Source organism: Pseudochaenichthys georgianus, unplaced genomic scaffold, assembly GCF_902827115.2.
Source record: "Pseudochaenichthys georgianus unplaced genomic scaffold, fPseGeo1.2 scaffold_665_arrow_ctg1, whole genome shotgun sequence".
Lineage (NCBI taxonomy): Eukaryota > Metazoa > Chordata > Actinopteri > Perciformes > Channichthyidae > Pseudochaenichthys > Pseudochaenichthys georgianus.
Window position 1 is genome coordinate 1 of NW_027263219.1, and position 22,979 is coordinate 22,979.

Here is a 22,979-nt window from a genome sequence, read left to right on the forward strand (position 1 = left end):
ATTGAATTTAGTTGGGAGCTTGGTAGAGAGGCCTTTTCCAGATCTTAACATTGGAGTTGATGGAGCAGCTCGTTAACTCTAGAGTGCTTTGATTTCAAAACAGAGTGCAGCAGTGCCTGAAATTCTCCCCCAAAAATGTTTTAAACTTGCCATAATTCCCAAACCCTAGACTCCTCAGACATATTTTTTCATGAAAACGTAGGAAAACCTCTCCTAGGTTGGAAAATTAAAAAAATTAAGAAAAAATATTAGACAAAATGCCTCTTCAGGGCATGAAGTGACAAAAAGTCCAGCAAGCTCCCAATTGATTCCCTTGTTAAATTGTTCCAGATCTTTCTTCAGAGCAGGGAGAAGTACACTTTAGACAAACTGCTCCCATCTCCACATTGTACACACAAAACCCAAACAAAATACATATATCAGTTCATTGGGGTTCCCTGATGCTCACCGTCTGCTCATTTTTTGATAAGAGCCATAGTTTTTTAACAGGTGGCAAAATTGTCAGATATAATCCTCAATGCATTCTTATGGGACTCAGTGCTGCAGTTGGTTGTCCCGGGCCCTTTCTCATTTCATCAAATCCCCCTCCTCGACTCCTCGACTCCTCTGTCCTCCGGTAGTGACCCGGAAATGAATTTTAGCGCGCCATGTTGAAGGACATCCCATTTCTCTAAATGCACGTCGAGGACCGAGCATCGAGCATCGAGGAGCCTCTCTGGAGGAGCTCTAACCGAGGATACACTGATGGGTCCTCCACGGCTCCTTCGCGGATGCATTTCCGGGAACAGAGATGTTTCAAAGAGTCGTGACGCACGGCCGGACTTATCTCAGCCAATGACAGCTCTGCATGCATCCCCTGGATATTATTTTAGAAACTGCTTTCATCGCGACGCGATGTTTACAGTGAGAACAGCTGTGAGGTCCTGCAGAATGCAGAGCAGTGTGTAATGTATAATATATATCGCTCAGTATAACAGGCCTACTCTCTTTATTTGCTTTAGTTTAGTAGTAGATATCTACAAACAAAGAGTCGATATTTTTCTAAAACCATTCAGTGCTTCACAATAAAATACACAACGGCTGTAGCCTGTTTTAGGAGCTGTATGTGCGTGTGTGTGTGTGTGTGTGTGTGTGTGTGTGTGTGTGTGTGTGTGTGTGTGTGTGTGTGTGTGTGTGTGTGTGTGTGTGTGTGTGTGTGTGTGTGTGTGTGTGTGTGTGTGTGTGTGTGTGTGTGTGTGTGTGTGTGTGGTACAGTGTGTAGGTTTGTGTGGTACAGTGTGTGCGTAGATGCAGCGGACAGACAGGTCTGTTGGTTTGGTGTCCTCTGCTTACTTTTAATACTTGTAAATACAACTTTTGGCCCGTAATTTATTTTCCTCATTGTAGCGACCAGAGGGGAGAGGGGGGGGATATATCCAGTCTCTGATAGTGTTACGAGTTATGAGAGTGCTCTGTTTGATTCTGAAATTGTATATATTTATATAAATATATACACATATATATGTGTGTGTGCGTGTCCGCATCTGTAGCCTGTTATTGTCTCATTATACCGCACTGTGAATGAATCAAAGTAAATATATAAGTGGTCATGAACACATCTGTCCGTCAGACAGAGGGCTGCTGTGCCTTCTGTCATCATTAATGGACGTCTCTTTAAAATGACCGCTCAGAGGAGAGGAGTTCTCATTTCTCTAACCGCCTGCTGCTTCCCCTCCTCTCTCCTCGGTTCCCCTCCTCGGCTCCTCCGCTCGCATCTCCTGTGGGCGGGACTAAGTATCGAGGATAGGAGTCGAGGAGGGGAGTCGAGGAGGGGAGTTCGAGAAATGAGAAAGGGCCATGGTGTTGCTGGGCGGGCAGACACACACACACACACACACACACACACACACACACACACACACACACACACACACACGTGAGTGACATCATCAGAGCATACTCCCTCTCTCTCTCACACACAGACACTTTCAAAGACAGTCTGACTGACTGACACACACACACACACACACACACACACGCACACACACACACACACACACACACACACACACACACACACACACTCTCTCTCTCTCTCTCTCTCTCTCTGCAACACACTCTCACTCCCTAAGCGTCCAATAGCGACGTTTGGTCAGTGTCCGTGGCGTCCAATTGTGACGCTCCTAGGCTCCTTCAGCGTCATAAAGGGACGCAAATAGCTTTCAACAGATTGCAATGTATTCCCATCTGCGTCGGGATTTGACGCTCATGGAAGCACGGCATTCGTTTATGCCGGCTGCCCTTAAAGGCAATGTGAGCATCCATTCCCATTGGATAACGGAGAATTTTACACCCGGAAGTAAGTACTCCTCTTACTGTTGATTGATTTTACAGTGATATCTGCACTACTCATCGACTAAAAAACACCAGATTATCCTTGTTAATTACACAACATTGATTGGTTTAAATTGTGTGCAATGCTTTTGTATTTTTCCCCTTCGATTCGGAGAAACAAATATGTTTTCTGAGTAAAGGATGGCAGAAGACACTACACTACCCAGAATCCCCAGCTATCGTGTGGCCTACACCATGTGCTCTGTTTGACAAACCCCGTTTTTTTCACCATTCATTCCGATGGCTGGCGTCTATGTCACGTGATCTTCAAATTTCTCCCTGCAGAAAAAGAAAACATGGCCGAAATTCGTTTTATTCTCGTAGAAAATGTCTATTTTAAAGTTAGTTTGGCCATTAAAATGCGTTTTGATGTCATTTGATGCGAGAAATATGAGTTGTTATTTCTGATTATGTGTGCAGTGGATGTACATGATCTTTAGTTTGCTAGTTATTACGAAGATTACCTCAGGAAATCGCGACGTTTTCATTGTTACCAAGGTGGTTGCTAGGGACGCTGCTATCGATATTATTTCTGTTATGTTGTGTAACTGTTTAATGGTGTTATCTGTATTGCTACCCCCTTCCCCGTCAATGTATAGTGTTGGTCCACAGCCTAAACATATTAGTTTAACAAAATCCGCATCTAAAGATAGCCTACGTTATTTCCCCCCTGTGCAATTCCAGTCTCACATCTCAGAGCACTTCGTCATTAACAAATACCGGAAACAGACCAAAATAATAATAATACCTTATTCCGAGTGTGCTTGCTTTTCTCTTTGAAAGTCATCACATAACGGCATTGTAATACACGGTTCGGCTGCATTACATATTACATATCTGCCGTAATTCTGTATTTATAGAGCCCTGATGAGAAGACAAACATGAGGAACTGAAAACGTGACGTGGATCATAAATATATCAGCCATTAAACAACATCTTACATTTCTTTTCACACAATACGTCTCCTTGCAGTATCAACACTAATTCGGCTCACTTTTATATTTGATCCAATTGGTAGATAGGCTGTATTTACACCATAAAGGTGCACAGATGATATAAAGGGACACCTGGTGGTTAAAGCATGTTATTGAATTTCAATATTTGTATTATTAGATATTAATACGATCCCTATAAAGTATATTCATTACTCGTTATTCTCTACTAATTGTTAATTAAAGACTGTATGTAATGACTATTTTGCACATCCCTTTCAAGATTTGAAGATTTTCTAAGGTTTATTGACATATCATATCGGCCTACACAACTGTGGTGTAGTTCTGCACTGAATGAAAAACTTGGGTTGCAGGTTCCTCAATAGTGCATTACAAGACATCTATCAATATTTGTGCATGCCTCCAGCAATGTTAACTATGTTGAAGCACTTATTTTAACTGATATTATACATAATGTATTACACTCCTATAAGATGTATGTAGATATTTCATCTCCGGCCTTGTCAGGTATTGAACAATCAATAAATAAAGAACACAGGATTGTTGAATATAAAACACAGAATTTATGTGATTATACTAAATGATTTTCAAATAAACACAACTGCATTAACTGTTACACATGCTGATGTAACGCAAATGTTCCAACTTGGGATCAATAAAGTATATCTTATCTTAAGCTGATCGATGGCTACTGCCATATTTGCAAAATGTGCCTCTGAACCTTGACAAGTGCATGTTTCAGGCTTATCAATTAATGTAATGTAATGTTATCACAGGGGTCACACACATAAGACCAGCTGTTAAATAAAGCTTTTCTGACCTTAGCTGGCATGTGGGTATATATATTAATACTGCCCATAATGGGCACAAGCAATTTTCACCCATTTATTAATTATATGTTTTAAATGTGAGTGTTTCCTGTCCCCTAAACCTCCAGGGATGTACACAGTTTAATACTGGCAACTTCTTATTATGGGAAATACGAAAACGTCTTTTAAAACTACAACTCCCAGTAGAGACGTGCCATAGAGAACATGTTGCGAAACAGAATAGCCAGCATGTGTAGTTCTGGGGACGGGGTGGGGGAGGGGGGACGCGGTGGACCCGTTCAAATCCAGTGTTGGACAGTCTGCCGTGGTTCCATCCCATTTCAAGTGCTGTTCGAGAATCGGCTTAACCCTCGGAGCACACTCTCCAATCACAGAGCTTGAGGACTATCACGGGGTTTGTCAAGAGCACATGGTGTAGTCCAAACGATAGCTGGGGATTATGGGTAGTGTAGTGTCTTCTGCCATCCTTTACTCCTGGGAATGGACGCTCACATTACCTTTAAGGGCAGCCGACATAAACGAATGCCGTGCTTCCATGAGCGTCAAAAATCCCGACGCAGATGGGAATACATTGCAATCAGTTGAAAGCTATTTGCGTCCTTTTATGACGCTGAAGGAGCCTAGGAGCGTCACAATTGGACGCTACGGACACTGACCAAACGTCGCTATTGGAAGCCTAGGGAGTGAGAGTGTGTTGCTCTCTGACACATACACACACTCTCTCTCTCTCTCTCACTCACACACTCTCTCTCTCTCTCTCCATAGTCTTTGAACGGGTGGCAAAATGGTCAGATATATAACTCAATGCATTCTTATGGGACGCAGTGCTGCAGTTGGTTGTCTTTGATCTCTGGACACACACACAGGTGTTCTGAGTAGGTGCTCAGGAACAGAAACAAACACTGACAGACTGGACTTTAACAGACTGTCTCAGCCTATTCTTTTCTGTCTGATGGAGACTTCATACTGACTTCAACAGGTTACACATATTTTATACATTATTGGTGACGTATGGTTTTAGTCGAAAAGTTTGCAGTCAAAATATTCTGCTGCTTTCCCAAGCCTTTTTACTTTCTTTTCTCATCTTAATACAAATTCATTCACTACTACTTACATCTGATATGTAACTCCTTCAGCCTATTTTCAGCTGCAGAAACCATTCAACTATTACATTATTCAGCTATGGACATCAAGGCTATACATGTGGTTGTTTATACCTTTTTTAAAACATTTTCTTTGAAATATTAAGCTTTTTCTGCATTTGTTTAGCTAAAAGCAGCTACCATTCAGCTAATAACATATTCAGCTTTTTCTGCATTTTCAGCTAAATTCAGCCATAAATGTTCACAGTTTACAGCATTCACACGCATTTTCTGCAGGAAATGCATTTTCTAGTTACCCCAGTTCCTAAACTGTAATGGAAGCGCAGCATTAAAGTGAGCCGGTAACAAACCGAGCGAGGCCTGCAGTGGAAACGCGCCATAAGTGTGTGTGTCCGCATCTGTAGCCTGTTATTTCTCATTATACTGCACTGTGAATGAATCAAAGTAAATATATAAGTCGTTATGAACACATCTGTCCATCAGACAGAGGGCTGCTGTGCCTCCTGACTGTCATCATTAATGGACGGCTCTTTAAAATGACCGCTCAGAGGAGAGGAGTTCTCATTTCTCTAACCGCCTGCTGCTTCCCCTCCTCTCTCCTCCACTCGCATCTCCTGTGGGCGGGATTAAGTCTCGAGGATAGGAGTCGAGGAGGGGAATTAGTGAAATGAGAAAGGGCCACAGTAGAAACAACACATACAAACACTAACGGGGATTTCAGGGACGGGCAGTGACAGTCGGTCCGTTCCTCTATATATCTGTCGGTCTCAAATATAAAGGGTGCGATAACGATTTGTATCCAATATGCATACAAAGTGTATACGCAGCCCTCACAAACCACACACGGCCAGCTTATCTAACAGTTAGAACCTACATACGAGACACAACCTTTATAGTCAGAAAAAAGATTATTAGAGATAAACAATTTTAGGCAAGTGCAGAAAAGCGTCTGTACTGAGTTAAGGTTAACCCCTGGTTTTTTAAACACATTTTTTACATTTCATTTATTCAATCAGTACTTGTAAAAATATAACTGACGACTCCCACAAGAGAAATACATGTATATACTTTATTTTTTATTTATAAAACGGACAAGTGAAATCAAGCAATCTGATTGGTTCTTAGCCGTGATATACTGAGTGTATACCACGGGTAGAATTGTAAGTTACTTTTCACAACAAGTCAGTATCCCTCCGCGTCTGAGAAAAACAGTATACCGTTGGGCTGAAAAATACTGGAAGAAGAAAGCAGCGGAGAAGTAACGGGGCAGAAACCCTCCTTTTTACGCAGCGGTCCAGACATAATGAATTGTGATACTTTTAAAGCAAGCAACGATGTTTTCAAAATCTGTAATCAAAGAGGTCCGCAAAAACACTATCGGCCAATCAGATTGCTTGATTTGACTTTTTTTAGTTTTATAAATATATTTACATTTCTTCCACGGAACAAACTTACAAAGCATAAGATGGAAACATTTAAGATTAACTTCGACCTCCGGGGAGGTCTTACTATGGAGGAGTGGATTGAAGAAAAAAAAAGCACCTAAACAACGACATGCAGAGCTACGTGAAGAGAAGGTAGACCAACTGGAAAAGTACCAGCATTCAACAGGGTTCATACACTTTTTCACCAATGATTTACAATGACTTTTCCATGACTTCTCAATGACCTTTACCTAATTTTCCATGACCAAAAAAAAATTAGCACTGAAAATGGTTTATTTTAACATGGAACAGGAAAATAAGGTCTGCATATGAAACATGTTGTGCCTATCTAAAACAAATCAAATAGTAGGCTTACTAGCTTCTACAGGCTAAAGCAACTGTAGTCAGGGATGCAAACTCATCAGGTATGAAAAAGGTGACAAGGATCCGAGCCCCCGACCCCACGGAATATCGGCTTTAAAATGAGGAATAACAGAAGATTTTATCAGTCAGAACAACTTAAGCAGCAGTTAATAACAGAAACGCCAAAGAGTCACATCTCATAGAAATATATAAAAGCATTTATTTTAATTGTGTAGCAGTCAGTTTATAATTCTGGCAGCACTGTTGAGCATTTTGAAAATGTATTTTCATGCCTCTGTGCAAGGCTTAGTCTTTCTATCTGTATAGCCACTGATGTAACTAAGTTCATAAACTGAACAAGTACTATACGGGGGTACAGTTTTGAGATACTTGTACTTTATTAAGTATTTCAATGTTTTGCTACTTTGTACTTCTACTCACTACAGTTCAGAGGTACATGGTGTACTTCGACTCCACTACAGTTAATTGTTTTATCGTGCTTTTATCGAGTCAATTCTGTCTTTTTCACTAATGTCATGGTTTGGTAACTTGACTTTAAAGAGCAGAAACTCTCTGAGTCAGATCATAAAGTGGTCCAGCAGACTGATTGGTGAGCCACAGCTAAACCTGGAGACCCTGTACCTCAGGCAGTTACAGCGGTTATCCAGCTCCATATTAGACGATGACTCCCACCCTCTGCACTCAGAATTCAAGCTTTTTCCTTCGGGCCGGAGGTTACTTGTCCCAAGGAGTAGAACGAAGCGGTATAAAAACAGTGTTATCCCAGCAGCTATTGCACAAATTAACACATCATGGAGCGTCACACAGATGACTATTTTTATTAATTTATTTAATTGTGAATTTTGAATGTCCATGTTTGTACTAGTGTTTTCCTCCTTAAAATGTTTTTTAAATATTTTGAGATTTGGTTGAGCAGGGTATACTTGTACTTTTACTAGTCCTTTATTAGAGATGTGTCTGTTGTTTGTATTTGTTTTTAGTGTCAGGATGGAACCCATGTCTTTTTGTCTGCAAACAGAAACTACCTACGGGTACAAATAAATAACCTGAAGGTACATGGTGTACTTTGACTCCACTACAGTTCAGAGGTACATGGTATACTTCTACTCCACTACATGTATTTAATACCTTTAGTTACTTCACAGATCTGGATGAATGATGTGAAATATAATCAAGTGTTAAATTAGACTTCCACATGGAGTAAATCCACCAGCTACCCTGCAGTATACAAAGTCATTCAAACTAGCTGCACCTTTACCAGCTTTGAGAACACTTTCATGATCAATCTTTATAAAACATATCATATATATTATTCTGAAATGGACCAATCTGCACAATGACTACTTTTACTGTCGCTACTTTCACTATATTTTGATGAGAATACTTTTCTACTTTTACTTGAGGAACATTTTGAATGCAGGACTTTTACTGAAACAGAGTATTCCTACACTCTGGTACTTCTAATCTACTTTTAATCAAGTACAAGATCTGAGTACTTCTACTTTTACTAAAGTACAATATCTGAGTACTTCTACTTTTATTAAGTACAAGATCTGAGTACTTCTACTTTTATTAAGTACAAAATCTGAATAGCCTACTTCTACTAAAGTATAAGATCTGAGTACTTCTACTTTTAATCAAGTACAAGATCTATACTTATACCACCTCTGTTTATAGCCTATGAAGAAAACTATTAGAAAACGAAGGCTAAAGCTAACGTTAGCAGATAGTGACAATGTATGCTAGCTAGCTAGCTCAACGATTCCTATTGCGACAGAAAAACGTTTCGGTTCACATCACGCTCTGCCGCTCTGCTCTGAACACTGAAGCAGCGGCGTTGACGCTTCAACATTCACTTTGAATGGGGTGACGTCAATTTTAGCCAAAATGCATCGTGGGAAGCGACGCGGAGCGTAGCTGGCGTGGTTCACTGCAAAAGTTGAGCAATGTTCAACTGTTGACGCCTCGGCAGAAGCGTCAGCCAATCGAATCATATGCCAGTCCAAGCTCTAGCCAATCAAACCGCTGCTTGTGTGTCAGGGGCGGGAGATTAATGTGATTGGTTGTTGGTCGAGTTTCAGACATGTCCGCCGGCAAGCGTCAACGCACGCCGCTGTGTGGACGGGCCGTTTACATACATCTTTTGGTATATTTGGCTGGATATGAACACTTTGATGCACATTCAGTACCAGTGTGTGAGGTTGTGGTTACGATGGCGATATCCGGACGCGAATAGCGAGGACTACACAAAGAAAAACGAGTTGACTGGGGATGTCTGTTAAAAACATTGCGAGCTCCAATAAATCATTTAAACCAGCTATTGTTGGCAGACTTATCACTGAATATCGTTCTTAATGTGATACCAAGTCCATCTGAGACCTGTGTACACCTTCAGACAGCCTCCCAGTGAAGCGTACGTTGTTTACTCAGTTTGAAAGCAGCGTGGAGAAGTTTTCAGCTGTGTTAAACTGTGATCCTCTCAGGTAAACTGTGATTTGCCCAGGGAAAATGGGATCCGCCCAGATTAAACTGTGTTACATCTTCTGTGGCTATCTACCAGCGATCATGTTTAATATGAAAGACACACACATACATCCCTTATAAAAACGGCATTCTGCAGCACTCATCCAGATCAAATGTGACTGTTAACTCGTTTTTCAAAGACAGCAGCAGAAATGTCATTGCTGCGTGTGCAGGGATATTTAGACTTCAAAATGCTGATGGGTCATTAATCTTGGTCTCGGCAAACAATATTAGGAATCCTCTATTCAAACTACATAATATTCAGTGTCCATCGACATGAAAATAATAAAAAGTTCATGCTGGACTCAAACCCGAATCCCAACAGCAAAAGTCACTCCAGCCCTGTACGTTATGAATGCGCCACGGATCAACACGACAAATCTAACCACCACACTACAATATTTTACATTAACCTTGTTCAAAAGTTCCAGAAAAATGCAACCCGACCATCATTTATAATGTGAGCGAATGTATGTACACTTTAAGCCATATAATATACATATTATAATATAGTATACTGACTGAGGTCTGTATCAAGCCTCATTAAGACCCACCGAGATCAGATATCCTAGTTTATACAAGTATAAACGGGTATCAAATCGACTCGACATCATATTAATAACGATATATGATACAAATGTAAGACTGACAACAATAATAGTTTGTAAAGGATTTATTTACGTTAGAATTATTAACAAAGCACGTATATACTAATAAAGGAATGGCTTATCTATAGCCAGTTGAGTAGCACTTGAAATGTTTGGCTCTATGAAACCTGATGTACTTTATGATTCTGTTTTCTTCAAGGTTGTATCTTCTTGGTCTTATGCACTTATTGTAAGTCGCTTTAGATAAACGTGTCAGGTAAATGCAATGTCATGTAATGTAATTGACGTGAGTGTTTTGAACAGTTATTTTATTTTTGATTCTCTGAGAGGTATCGTGTTGATCCGTGGCGCACTCATAAAGTGCAGGGCTTGAGTGACTTTTGCTGTTGGGACTCAGGTTTGAGTCCAGCATGAACTTTTGTTATTTTCATGTCGATGGACACTAAATATTATGTAGTTTGAATAGAGGATACCTAATATTGTTTGCCGAGACCAAGATTAATGACCCATCAGCATTTTAAAGTCTAAATATCCCTGCACACGCAGCAATGACATTTCTGCTGCCGTCTTCGCAAAACGAGTTAACAGTCACATTTGATCTGGATGAGTGCTGCAGAATGCTGTTTTTATAAGGGATGTATGTGTGTGTCTTTCATATTAAACATGATCGCTGGTAGATAGCCACAGAAGATGTAACACAGTTTAATCTGGGCGGATCCTATTTTCCCTGGGTGAATCACAGTTTACCTGAGAGGATCACAGCTGAAAACTTCTCCACGCTGCTTTCAAACTCTGAGTAAACAACGTACGCTTCACTGGGAGGCTGTCTGAAGGTGTACACATGTCTCAGATGGACTTGGCATCACATTAGGAATGATATTCAGTGATAATTCGGGCAACAATAGCTGGTTTTAAGAATTTATTCGAGCGGATCACAGCTTAACACAGCTGAAGACTTCTCCACGCTGCTTTCAAACTGTGAGTAAAGAACGTGTGCTTCACTTGGAGGCTGTCTGAAGGTGTACACAGGTCTCAGATGGACTTGGTATCACATTAAGAACGATATTCAGTAATAAGTCTGCCAACAATAGCTGGTTTAAATGATTTATTGGAGCTCGCAATGGTTTGAACAGACATCCCCAGTCAACTCGTTTTTCTTTTTGTAGTCCTCGCTGTTCGCGTCCGGATATCGCCATCGTAACCACAACCTCACACACTGGTACTGAATGTGCATCAAAGTGTTCTTATCCAGCCAAATATACCAAAAGATTTATGTAAACGACAGAAGAAGCGATCGAAATGTGTATTTCAGTCTAAGGCCACGCCTCCACATCTGTCAACCAGTTGATCGGGGAACCAGTTAAACCGGAACACCGGAGCAGCAGAGTTCAGCCGACAGGCAGGAAGACTCGAGCACACAGCTCGCATTTATATTAAAAAAATAACATGATGGCACATAACAGCTCGCGACCGCAGATTATTTCAGCGATTAGATTAAATGTAAATTATATTTGATACAATTTTTTGTTACATTTCCATGACTTTTCCAAAACTTTGGGAAACATATTGTTTTCCATAACTTTTCCAGGGCCTGGAATTTGCATTTTCAATTTCCATGACTTTTCCAGATTTTCAATGACCGTACGAACCCTGATTCAAAAGCTTTCTGATGCGGGTCTTGAAACAAAGCAGAGAAATGATGACTGTTAGTGGCCACACTGAAAGCTCTCTCCAGAGCTACTGTAAGCCGAATCTCGGGGACCGGAGAAAGTGGAGCAATATTCTCACCACGCCAAGCAACAGCCTAGAACAACCGTGTAAGCCATGCTACTGGTGCTGGACAGGTTTTCAGTGGGTGCACAATAAACTGCAACATACAAATGAATGTAAATAAATAGCCAAATAATGGATCAACGCTCTCTGTCTAATATGTTCGCAAAGACATCCGCTTCGCGTCGGGCTGAGCCACGCCCCTTAGCTGTGATATAATGAGCATATACCACGACCTGTCGTGAGCTATTGCTTAAGTATAAACCCTTAGCTTGTTTTTGCATAAATTATGCCATGTTTAAAACCTTCTGCACATCAACACATGAATTACATCAAAAAACTATTTACTGTTAACTTAAAGGTCCCCTATTATACTGTTTTTCATCAATATATTATAGGTCTCAGATATATACAGAACATGTTTCTGAAGTGTTTGGCTCCAAACACCAAACAGATCATTGTAGCATCCCATAATCCCCTCTGTTTCAGCCCTGTTTCAAAAGTGCTGATTCTCTGTCTGTTACTTTAGATGAAAATAAGGATCCACTCCCCACGCCCCTCAGAGATATTTGGTTGAAAAAAGAACACAAAGGTGCTCTAGGAGGAGATTCAGGTGATATGGTGGGGGGGGGGGGGGGGGGGTTACCTTGGTTGGTTATTGGCTAATGGTTACACAAGCCATGTTTATGTATAAAAAGACATGAAAAAGTGGATTTTGCATAATAGGTGACCTTTAATCAATATAAATTAAGTGTGTAAGAGAATAAAACACTTCTAATATAATAATACTGGTTTTATATTTTTTATGAAACAATGAAGACATGAGAAATCAGACTGAAAAAAAACATTTTTATTTTTGAACATTCGATTAAAAAGTACAAATGCCACACCTGATTGAGTGTGTTAGAAGTAGCTGAGCATAGGTTCTCCCAGGATGTTCTCCATCTCCTGAATCACTATCTGAACCTGCTGCTCCACCTCCTCACACTCATCTGAAACACAAACAGCGATTATAATACACACGTCACTTTAATATAAGTATGTAATAGTACGCTATAATATAATTTTTATATAAAAATTGAATTAATAGTGAATATCTATGGAGTGTGTGTGTGTGTGTGTGTGTGTGTGTGTGTGTGTGTGTGTGCGTTTGTGCACTCACCCTCCATGAGTTCAGCCAGGAAGGGGATGGTTTCCGGCAGCAGCGAGACGTAGTTCTCCTTCAGCTTTGAGGCCAACTCCATCAGCACCAGCAGAGAGGAGAAACGCACCTGAAACAGGAAATAATGAAGTATGTATACACAATATCAGAGGAGAGAGTATTTATACACATTATCAAAGGAGGAGAGTATTTGGATCCTTTCCTGCAGTAAAAGTACTTAAAACACAGTGTAAAAATACTTCCCTTCAAATTAAGCTTTGAGAAATCAACAGATCAGATGTTCCACAGGGATCAACCTAAGGACCACTACTACGCCAATGTTTTATAAATTATATGAAATCTGCATTTAAAAACCTCAATAGTGACTTCAAACAAATTCAATGACATTTGGTGCATTTATAGTTAATATTACTAGCAAAAAAGGTTGTTTTTGTTTTATATGTACATATATGTATTATATGTTTTTACAAAACCTCGGAGTGTGTTTGTGTGTGATGATACCAAAAAATGAATGGTGGTGAAGGGGGATCATTTAAAAAGATTTTTAAAAGATCCAAAGTCCTAAATTCATGAAGACAAAATCACAAAGAAATGTTTTGTATTTAATCCGATATTAAATCAATAAATTGAAAAAGACCGTAGGAAAAAAATCTCTCATATTCAGGAAAGAAATGTTTTATATATTCTTCAATATTTTCTCTATTAATGAGGTGGTATATTAACAAGAAAAAACGTGGATAATCTCAAAGATCAAAATGGTAAATGAATGAGAAAAAAACATGTAAAGTTGTAAATGTAATCTTTTAATACCTTTTAAGACCCTTTCCATACATTTTAAGACCTCATCGCCACTTCGAGTTTTAACCGGTTACATTTATTATATACAGTATTGATTGTCCTTCCTCCTTATCTTCCAATCATTTGGACGCAAACTTGCATTTCCCAATAACGATGTTGTTTAACAACCGGCGTAAATGGACCTTCGCGCACTATCAAGCAGTGAGCGTACAATGTCCTGTTCAGATAACGTCAAATCCAACGGAATGCCATAAATAAACTACACACCTACGCAATGATTACATTCAGGCAAACTTTAGAATACAATCTCTTTGGACAATTTATATACTTATTGAAAACAAGCTACAAAATGTAATACCTTGGAAAATGCAGTTTAATACTTTTTAATAGCCTTAATTTTCGCTAAATTGATTTATCAACTTGTAATCCTTTTTTTCAGGTTTCAGGCTCGAAAATTACATTCCCAGAACAAATTACTATAACTTCACTTCTAAAAGGGGTAAATTAATAATCTTTTTTGTGAAAGTAATGATAAACCTGTGAGTTGGATGTAGAAAAGTCAGAATCAATATAGATTTTTAATTTTAAAGTAAATTCAGATAGAACATAGTATAAAAAAACATTACTTATAGTGAAAACCACCCTTGAATGATGGGATAATAGACCAAAAGCTTTAGGAATCTAAACTATAACATATAATAAATACCCTGTATCAAGAAGAGATTTAAAAAAAAAAAAAAACACTTCTGGGGTCATTTGGGTGAATTTTCCATATCTCTGGCCCCCGTCGGTCGATTTTGATGATTGACACCTCTTTTGAACCGTTAAGGCCCGGACACACCAAGCTGACACCAAATAACTGACACAGACAAACCCCGACTGTTGTGTCGCCTCGCGTCTCTGCATCTTGGCCGTGTGTCGCACTGGAACACACCGCAAAGACTTCAGCCGACGGCCAAGTACCACGTACGAACTGCGCATGCGTGAATGGCAATACCTTACTAGCAGGTGGCGGTAGTGTGTATTCGTCATTCAAAAGAGGCAACAACCGGAAGACAGACTGTGTGATAACCGAGAGAGGAAGAACAGACTGCACCTCATAACATTTCAAGCATTTTCAAGGATTTCCAGCACCCGTACGAACCCTGGTAATAAGGGTATTTATACCAAGAGTTCTGTGCTAAGTGTGTTAGAATTTTTTTCGCTCAGGGATCATTTAGATGCTTCGTGTGAAAGCATGTTGTTTCGGTAAAAATGGTTTGTATCGTCAGTTAGCTGAGTCTCTTCCCGTTAAGTTGGTATGACACATTAATAGGTTTTTAAATGTTAAGAAGCCCTGAGACAGTTTCGTGAAAAACGGGGCCTCCGGGCCCAGGTTAAGACCCCGCGGACACCCTGATCTGGATATTAACAAGAGCAAACTGGGATAATACTGAGTGTGTGTATGTGTGTGTACCTCAGGCAGTGTGTGTCTAGTCTTCAGCAGGATCTGGTAGTTGAGAGTTTTCCACAGAGAGTCATCAGCCAGAGCCACAGAGAACTGACCCAAACAGGGAACCAGGTTCTGGGTCAACCTGAGACGTGAGGCCTCCTGCCCCCCCACACTGTTCTCCATCTAAATACATAAAACACACAATATTTAATTACATATAAATAGTTTTCATTATGGTGAGAGTGGGACAAATCTCACTTCAAAATAAGAGTATGAAGAGCTGTCTTCAAAAATAAAAGTGTCCAAGAACTGACTTCATTATAAGAGTTTTCTCTAGCTGCACACACAATAAATACATCTATATTTATTATGAACATATAAATACTTGTAATAAAAAGGTAAGAGTTGGAAAAAACTGATTTCAAAATAAAAGTATGAATAACTGACTTCAAAATAAGAGTGTGTTCCTGGTCCAGCAGAGTGTGTGTGTGTGTGTGTGTGTGTGTGTGTGTGTGTGTGTGTGTGTGTGTGTGTGTGTGTGTGTGTGTGTGTGTGTGTGTGTGTACCTGGTCCAGCAGGGGCTGCAGCAGTGTGTCTGCTCTCTCTCTGCTCAGGAACCTCTGCGTGTCGTAGAGACAGATCTTATAGAGACAATCCAACAGGAAGTGAAGCAGGAGACACACCTTCTGACTGCCGAGGGACGCAAACAGGGGCTCACCTGAGAGAGTATAATTAATAAAATAAGCAATTAAAGTACAATAAAATATAGCCAAGTTATACGTTTAAAAAAGGCCACAAAAAATAAAGGGTTAAAATATTAAATTGATTGTAAAATAAAACAAAATAAATGGAAAACTTTAAAATTAAAAATACACTAAATATAAAACTAAATAAATATGTAACGAAAAACTTAAATAAGGGACAAACAAATAAAAGCAAATATAATAAAATAAATATATTTCAATGAAAAAAATTAATTAATAAAGTTAAAACAATAAAAAAACAAAAAATAAAAACAAATAATTTAAATGAAAACAAATAAATAAAAATAAAGTGAATTAAGTTGAATTGTATATCCAAATATAACAAATGATATTGGATTAAATATATAGATAATGATCTCTCTTGTCTGAGAGCAGTTGGTTATAATATATAATAAAATAAAATAAAAAATACAATACAATTTAATACAATTAAATTAAAATCAAAATAGTAAACAAAAATAAATAAAATACAATAAAGTAAATTAAAGAGTATACCCAAATCAAACAAATTATATTGTATTAAATCAATTAATAAATAAATATCTCACTTGTCTGGGAGCAGTTGGAGAGGGTCAGCAGGTCGGCGATGGGCTTCACCAGATTCCCAGCAAACAGAACGAACAGACTTTTGAGTTTCTCCGCCAGAACTTCGGACAGCCGGAAGAACGTTAGCAGACGCTCCTTACTTCCTGTCTTACTCCAGTCCAGCAGCTGCACAAACAACAACACAGGTCACATGATCAACAACAACAATAAGGTGTGAGTGACGACCTCTGACCTCAGGTAGAGACTCACCTTGAAGAAGAGCGGTCTGAAGGTGACCTCCGACAGCTTCAGCACCATCGCCAGCAGACAGTCGATCACATGACCCTCGATCTCTGACGTCCTCTGGAGGTCGCCCTGAGGACAGGAAGTGGAAAATGATGTAAAAAATTTGCTCTACACACATCTTCATCATCATCCTCCTCCTCACCATCCTCATCTCAGGAGTACAATACAGCTTTATTTATAAGGCACTTTAAAACCTCCAGACCAAAGAGCTGTTCAGTCAAATAAACAAACAAACTCACACAGCTCAGCTCACACACACCATAAAACAAGTAGAAGTAAAAACAATAGACAATTTAAAAGCAATAAAAAGCAACAAGATGTCAAAATGCTAAGGAGAAGAGGTGGGTTCAGAAGCGATTTAAAAGCAGACATGTTAGATGGTACTAGATAGTCACAGTGTGGGAGCCGCTACAGAGAAAGCACCCTCTGATACCTGGTTCTGGGCACATTCAGGAGGATCAGCTGACCTGAGAGGATGTAGCAGCTCAGAACGGTAGGGTGGGGCCAGGCAATTGAGGGATTATAGTAAAAAAGAGAATTAAAAAAAAAAATGAATCCTAAAATGTATGGGCAGCCAATGGAGCGAAGCCAAAATGGCGGAAATGTGCTCGTATTTACGTGTGCCAATTAAAAGCCTTGCTGCTGCATTTTGCCCCAGTTGCAGACGAGCAAGGAAGGACCCACTAACCCCCATGTAAAGAGAGTTGCAGTAATCCAGCCAAGTGGGGACGAAGGCGTGGATTACCATCTCAAACTGCTGTCTGGGGAGAAAAGGTTTTATTTTAGCTAGCTATCTATACTAGCTTGTTTTACCACAGCTTCGATCTGACTCAAGTCTTAGTTGAAGCTCCATTTTAATTTCAAGGTTCGTAAAAGTGGGCTTGGTGTAGAGAAGTGATGCCACCAAAAACGATAGTTACGGCTGTAACTACGGTTCTATGAGTCCCGGATGACCACCAGAGGCGGTGCTTTAGCACTTGATATGTCCATCGCACGCATGCGTAGGGGTGTAACGGTGTACGTACCCGTACCTAAATTATTCGGTACGGGCCCTTCGGTTCGGTACACTTGTGTACCGAACGAATATAACATTAAACGTAAAAAATTGAGAACGTGAAAAAGTTTTTGGAAGTAATCTCAGGTGCTGCGTCGCAGCATTCAGAGTAATTTGCTCACATTGGTTTCATCGCATCATAGAGCGACCAAGTCATTTAATTGGACGAGAGGCATACTATGAGAGCTGGTCAGTAATTTGAGGAACTGTACAAATACAGATTATTTCAGTTCATCGAAATGCTGCACCTTAATGTTCATTTTATTATATTTTGTATTTATTTGAGTGAATACATTATTCACAGTTTAACAATAATTTTTAAAAACCAAAAAATATTTTATAATTTTTTCTGCTGTACCGAAAATGTACCGAACCGAACCGTGACCTAAAAACCGAGGTACGTACCCAACCGAAATGTTTGTGAACCGTTACACCCCTAGCAGTTTGAGTACCTAATAACAACAAAGTCACCTGTGACGTGACGACACCTGTGACGTGACGACATAGGCCTGAATGTCAAAGCATGCCAGCTGGGCAGGCTGATTGAAGTGGGTTTGTGGAAGCACCCTGGGTAGGAATGCCACATTTGCCCAAAGAGCAAAACCTGAGAGTCCCACCTCGGGCATGTATCGTTTATGGAGAGGACATGCAACTCTCCAACTCACTTCCCTGAGGCTATGGCAAGCAGAAATGCTGCCTTTGTGGGCAGCCACCTAAGCCCCACCTGGGCCAGGGACTCGAAGGGAGGAGATGATAGGGCATCCGGCAGCAGGGGCAGGTCCCAAGCCGGAGCCCTCGGGGTGCTAGGGGGACACCGACCTGTGGCACCCCGCCGTGGCGCCGTCGACCCGAACATATCGGGCAGAAATAGCAGCCACATAAATTCAGAGTGGAGGGAGAACTTCCACTATCTAGAAGGGACTGCTGTTTGGCAACAGTGTACATGCTGTCCCAAGGAACACGCACATTCTTGCCCTCCAGGTGGGGTAGAAAGTGCGTGAGTGCAAGCTGCACAGCCTGAAACTCTAGCACGTTGACATGGCGAGCACCCTCCTAGGCAGACCACTGACCCTGAACGGTCCTGCCCTGCCACACTGCACCCCGAGAGACATGCACCTATGGTTACGGTCTCCTGGCGGGATGGGATGGCGCTCATGGGCACGCCCATCAGGAGATAGGCCCTGCCCCTCCAGCGTGACAAAGAGTGGAGGCAACGCTGCGACACCCTAACTTTCCTGTGACTGTGCCACTTGGCGTCCAAGTGAAGGCTGTTCAGCCAGATCTGCATGGGGCGCAGACCAAGCGACCAAGTCAAAACACAAATGTTAAGACCAGATAATTAGCTTCTATGGAATAGAACAGCCCGCATAGAACCGTAGGCCATGGCCACAGTAGTAACTATGGCCAGTGCTTACCTTACTCTCTGCATCTAAACAAAAAACGGGAAAAATATGGCACACTGGGCTTTCCATACTAAATTGAATGAGAGACGCAGCTAAAGCTGGGAACTCAAATGCTAATGATAGCTCGGGCACAACGCCACAAGCAGAACTTTCAAAAGAGCATAATAAGGGCAACTTTATGGGAGAGGAAGCGGAACACTGTCGTCACCAGAAAGTCTAAGCCAAACAATAAACAAGACAGCAATCAGGAAAACTTAGCTGGGAGAGGGTGCGGGGACACAACCATCACCAGCAACAAGTTGACACAAACCTGTCCGTCGAGGCTCTGCACAGCCGGCCACAGCTCCTGGAGGACGCGTTAACAACCCGTAGCTCCGACTGTCAGTCGCGAAGCTGCACGCCGCCAGCTGCACGTCGCCAGCTGCACGTCGCCAGCTGCACGCAAAGAAATCCCTCAGATCAAACGTTCAAACCTGAACGCTGTAGGCTACAAGAATGTAGCCGCGGTACTCTCGCGAAGCGAGAAGATGAAAAGGAGCCGATCCGCTAATGACGCCGGCCTATGTAGCCGTTTGTTGTTATTAGGTACTCAAACTGCGCCAATGCACGCGATGGACATATCCAGTGCTAAAGCATCGCCTCTGGCGGTCACTAGGGACGAAATAGAACCATTATTTCTGTTTGTCCTTCATTTAGTTTTACCTCTAGACAATGGGATAAAATCTGGCTATCATCAGCATAGTAGTGGAATGCGATGCCGTGCTTTCTAAGTATGGACCCAAGAGGGAGCAAATAAAGGGAAAATAACAGGGGGCCCCAAGACTGAGCTATGTCGGACAGGATAACTCAAGAGTCACCAAGGCTGACACAGAAAGTTATATCATTCAGATATGAACCATTCCAGGGCTTTGCCCTCAATGTGTTGCTACCTGGCAGTGCTGCGCTCTGAAGTCGAGGGCGGACAAGAAGAAGGATGTGAGCTCTGATTGGTGGTGGCTCAGCTGCTCCCTCTCCATGTGATCAATGTGCTCCTGCAGGATGCTCAGCAGCGCCCCAAGCTGGCCCTGAAACACACAGCATCAAAACATAATTAATTAATAATAAACAATAATTCATCCTAATAATAATTAATAATTATTATTAACATAAATAAATAATACTATATAATAATTCATACTAATAAATACTAAAACATAATTAATAATATATATCTTTCCGTTATCAATATCTACCTGTCTGTCGAGAACCATGCTGCTGTAGCACTTGGTGAGGGTGGGCAGCAGGACTCGGGGGGGCAGTTTGGTGGCGAGGGTCACCCGGAGGGAGGAGAGACGGGAGGAGAGCTGAGCGCCGGCTGAGGAAGACGAGGAAGACTCCACCAGACGAGTCAGACTACACACCTGCAGGAAGAGGAAAATATACCTTTAGAAAACACAACAAAAAAACTAAAACAAAGTCTGCAGATGTGTGTTACCTGTGTGTGAGCAGCTGTGTGTAGCAGGGTTTACGTTAAGACCCTGACACACCTACCCGATTTTGGGAGTCAGAGGCCGTCAGAGGCAATCGGGCACTCACGGCGCCCTACTCAGGTTGGTGTGTCCCGCACCGCCGTTGCTTTACGATCACTTTTTCACACCTCCCGCGGCCGATTCAACATGTTGAAACATGTTGAATCGGCCAAAGAAAGTCGGCCAAAGAAATCACTCTGATTGGCTGTTGCCTCTTTTGAATGACGAATACACGCTGCCTGCTGGTAAGGACAGTTATTGCCACTCCTCGACTGAAGTCTTTGCAGTGTGTTCGTAGGCGGGCGGCGTAGCCGACATAAAAGTCGGGACGCCTTTGGTACGCGTTCTGTGGTCTCAGGTTGGTGTGTGGCTGCCTTTAGTCGGTAATTACCGGTTTTAAGCTGGTAAAATATATTGAAAACTGGTAAATTCAAAACCTGCCGGTCAAAATGTCTGGTAATATTTAGGGACGATCCGATCGATTGGCTGCCAATCATTATAGGTCGATATTCACTCTTAATAGTTTGATCGGTGCTCTCTATAAAGGCCGATCAGGAGAGCTGATCAGATGATTAAAAAATACATGAAACTTTTCTCTGTGTGCATGGCAAAAGAAGCTCGTCAAAATGGCTTCCACGGTGTGGCAGTTTTTCAAGGTGTCCGAAAAAGACAATAAAATTGCTATATGCAACGTGTGTGAAGCAGAAAGAGAGAGATCAGGTTCAGCTGTTGCTGACTGAGAACACACAGCTCTGCAAGATCACAGGCAGCTCCGCCAGCTGTGACGGACCGGTGAGCGGAGCAAAACACACACTTCAAGTTAGACCTAACACACTTAGCTATTTTATCTACCTCTGGAACAACCTAAACTAGTTATACATATATTTATTCTTCACTGTCGGGCAGTGTTGAATAATGCCCTGGGGGTGCACAAAGGTCGTATTTCGAGGCTACTGCCCTAGTTACTTTTAAAAAAGTAACTAGTAATAGTTATAGCTCTCAAAAAAGTAACGAGTTACTTTATTAGTTACTAAATTATAACTTGTAACAAGTTACTGTACTTAAAAATGAATAACAATAAAATTGAAAATGAAATGCTTTCACTGGTATTTTGCTGACTAGTTCTCTGAAGGCAACAGACTCGACCGTTGCATGTCCTCAACAACATACCTGGCAATCAATCCGTTTAGTTGACTCTGGGTGACATGTGGCGATTTAAAAAAAAAATAAAAATCGTTTTTTGGCTGTTTCGATGGTGTTGCTCCATCTGGGTCACTGCCGGTGGTTGAGACGGTGGGGTCTTTGGCGAATAGTTTATAGCCCCATTAGTACATTAGTTAGGTGCTCCAGGAGATTGACATTGCTGTTATTCGATGTGGACAATGCTTTTTGTCCTGCACACAGTTTACATTTGACCATAATATTTTGTGCGTCCTTTATCCCCACAAATTGAAAATAGTGGTTATATTTCCAAGTTGCAAATGCGCTGCTGCTCTTGCTGATACTTGCATCTGCCATTGTGTGTGTGTGTGTGTGTGTGTGTGTGTGTGTGTGTGTGTGTGTGTGTGTGTGTGTGTGTGTGTAGAGGTGTGGGTGGTTAAAACACATCAGCCACACCGCTCTTTAGCCTTTCTAATGATTCTGAAGGTGAAGGCACTGCACGCTCCTCTTCTCAAAGGCTGAGTTAACCCTCCCACTGCCTCCTGGTGCTGCAGAGATTTCATGAAGTGAAGGAGGTTTTCCTTCTATAAAACAGCTGCGGGCAGCAGATACTGTGAGAGTCACAGACATGAATACATAGATCAAGGCAGACTGGTGCACACACTCTCCTGTTTTGCCAATCAAATGCTTTTTGCTTAAACAAATATAGCTCTACACCCCTGGCCGAAATGTACTGAAAATTAAGTCCGAGTTCGACATTTTAATTAATGTCCTGCTAATACTGGCAGGACAGAAGGCGACACGCCCGTTCTAAGCCATGTCCTCACATCCCAAGCTGTTTTGGACATTTGACAGATTTATGCTTAATTCTCTCCAAAAGTCATCTGAATGATAGTTT

General features: G+C 41.2%; 1 protein-coding gene across 4 annotated transcripts in view; it reads right to left on the reverse strand.

Moving 5' to 3' along the window:
* Nucleotides 1-12,800: 12,800 nt before the first annotated feature.
* Nucleotides 12,801-22,979, reverse strand: part of heatr1 (HEAT repeat containing 1) — a 76,388-nt gene continuing 66,209 nt past the window's right edge. For all 4 annotated transcript variants that reach the window (XM_034079613.2, XM_034079611.2, XM_034079614.2 and 1 more), the window contains exons 39-46: nt 20,645-20,812; nt 20,342-20,476; nt 16,920-17,024; nt 16,673-16,835; nt 15,927-16,078; nt 15,385-15,543; nt 13,131-13,239; nt 12,801-12,960 (exon numbers count right to left, since the gene is read on the reverse strand). In XM_034079613.2, the coding sequence (XP_033935504.1) occupies nt 12,872-12,960; nt 13,131-13,239; nt 15,385-15,543; nt 15,927-16,078; nt 16,673-16,835; nt 16,920-17,024; nt 20,342-20,476; nt 20,645-20,812 (1,080 nt within the window). In that variant the 3' untranslated portion in view covers nt 12,801-12,871. The remainder of the gene's footprint in view (nt 12,961-13,130; nt 13,240-15,384; nt 15,544-15,926; nt 16,079-16,672; nt 16,836-16,919; nt 17,025-20,341; nt 20,477-20,644; nt 20,813-22,979) is intronic.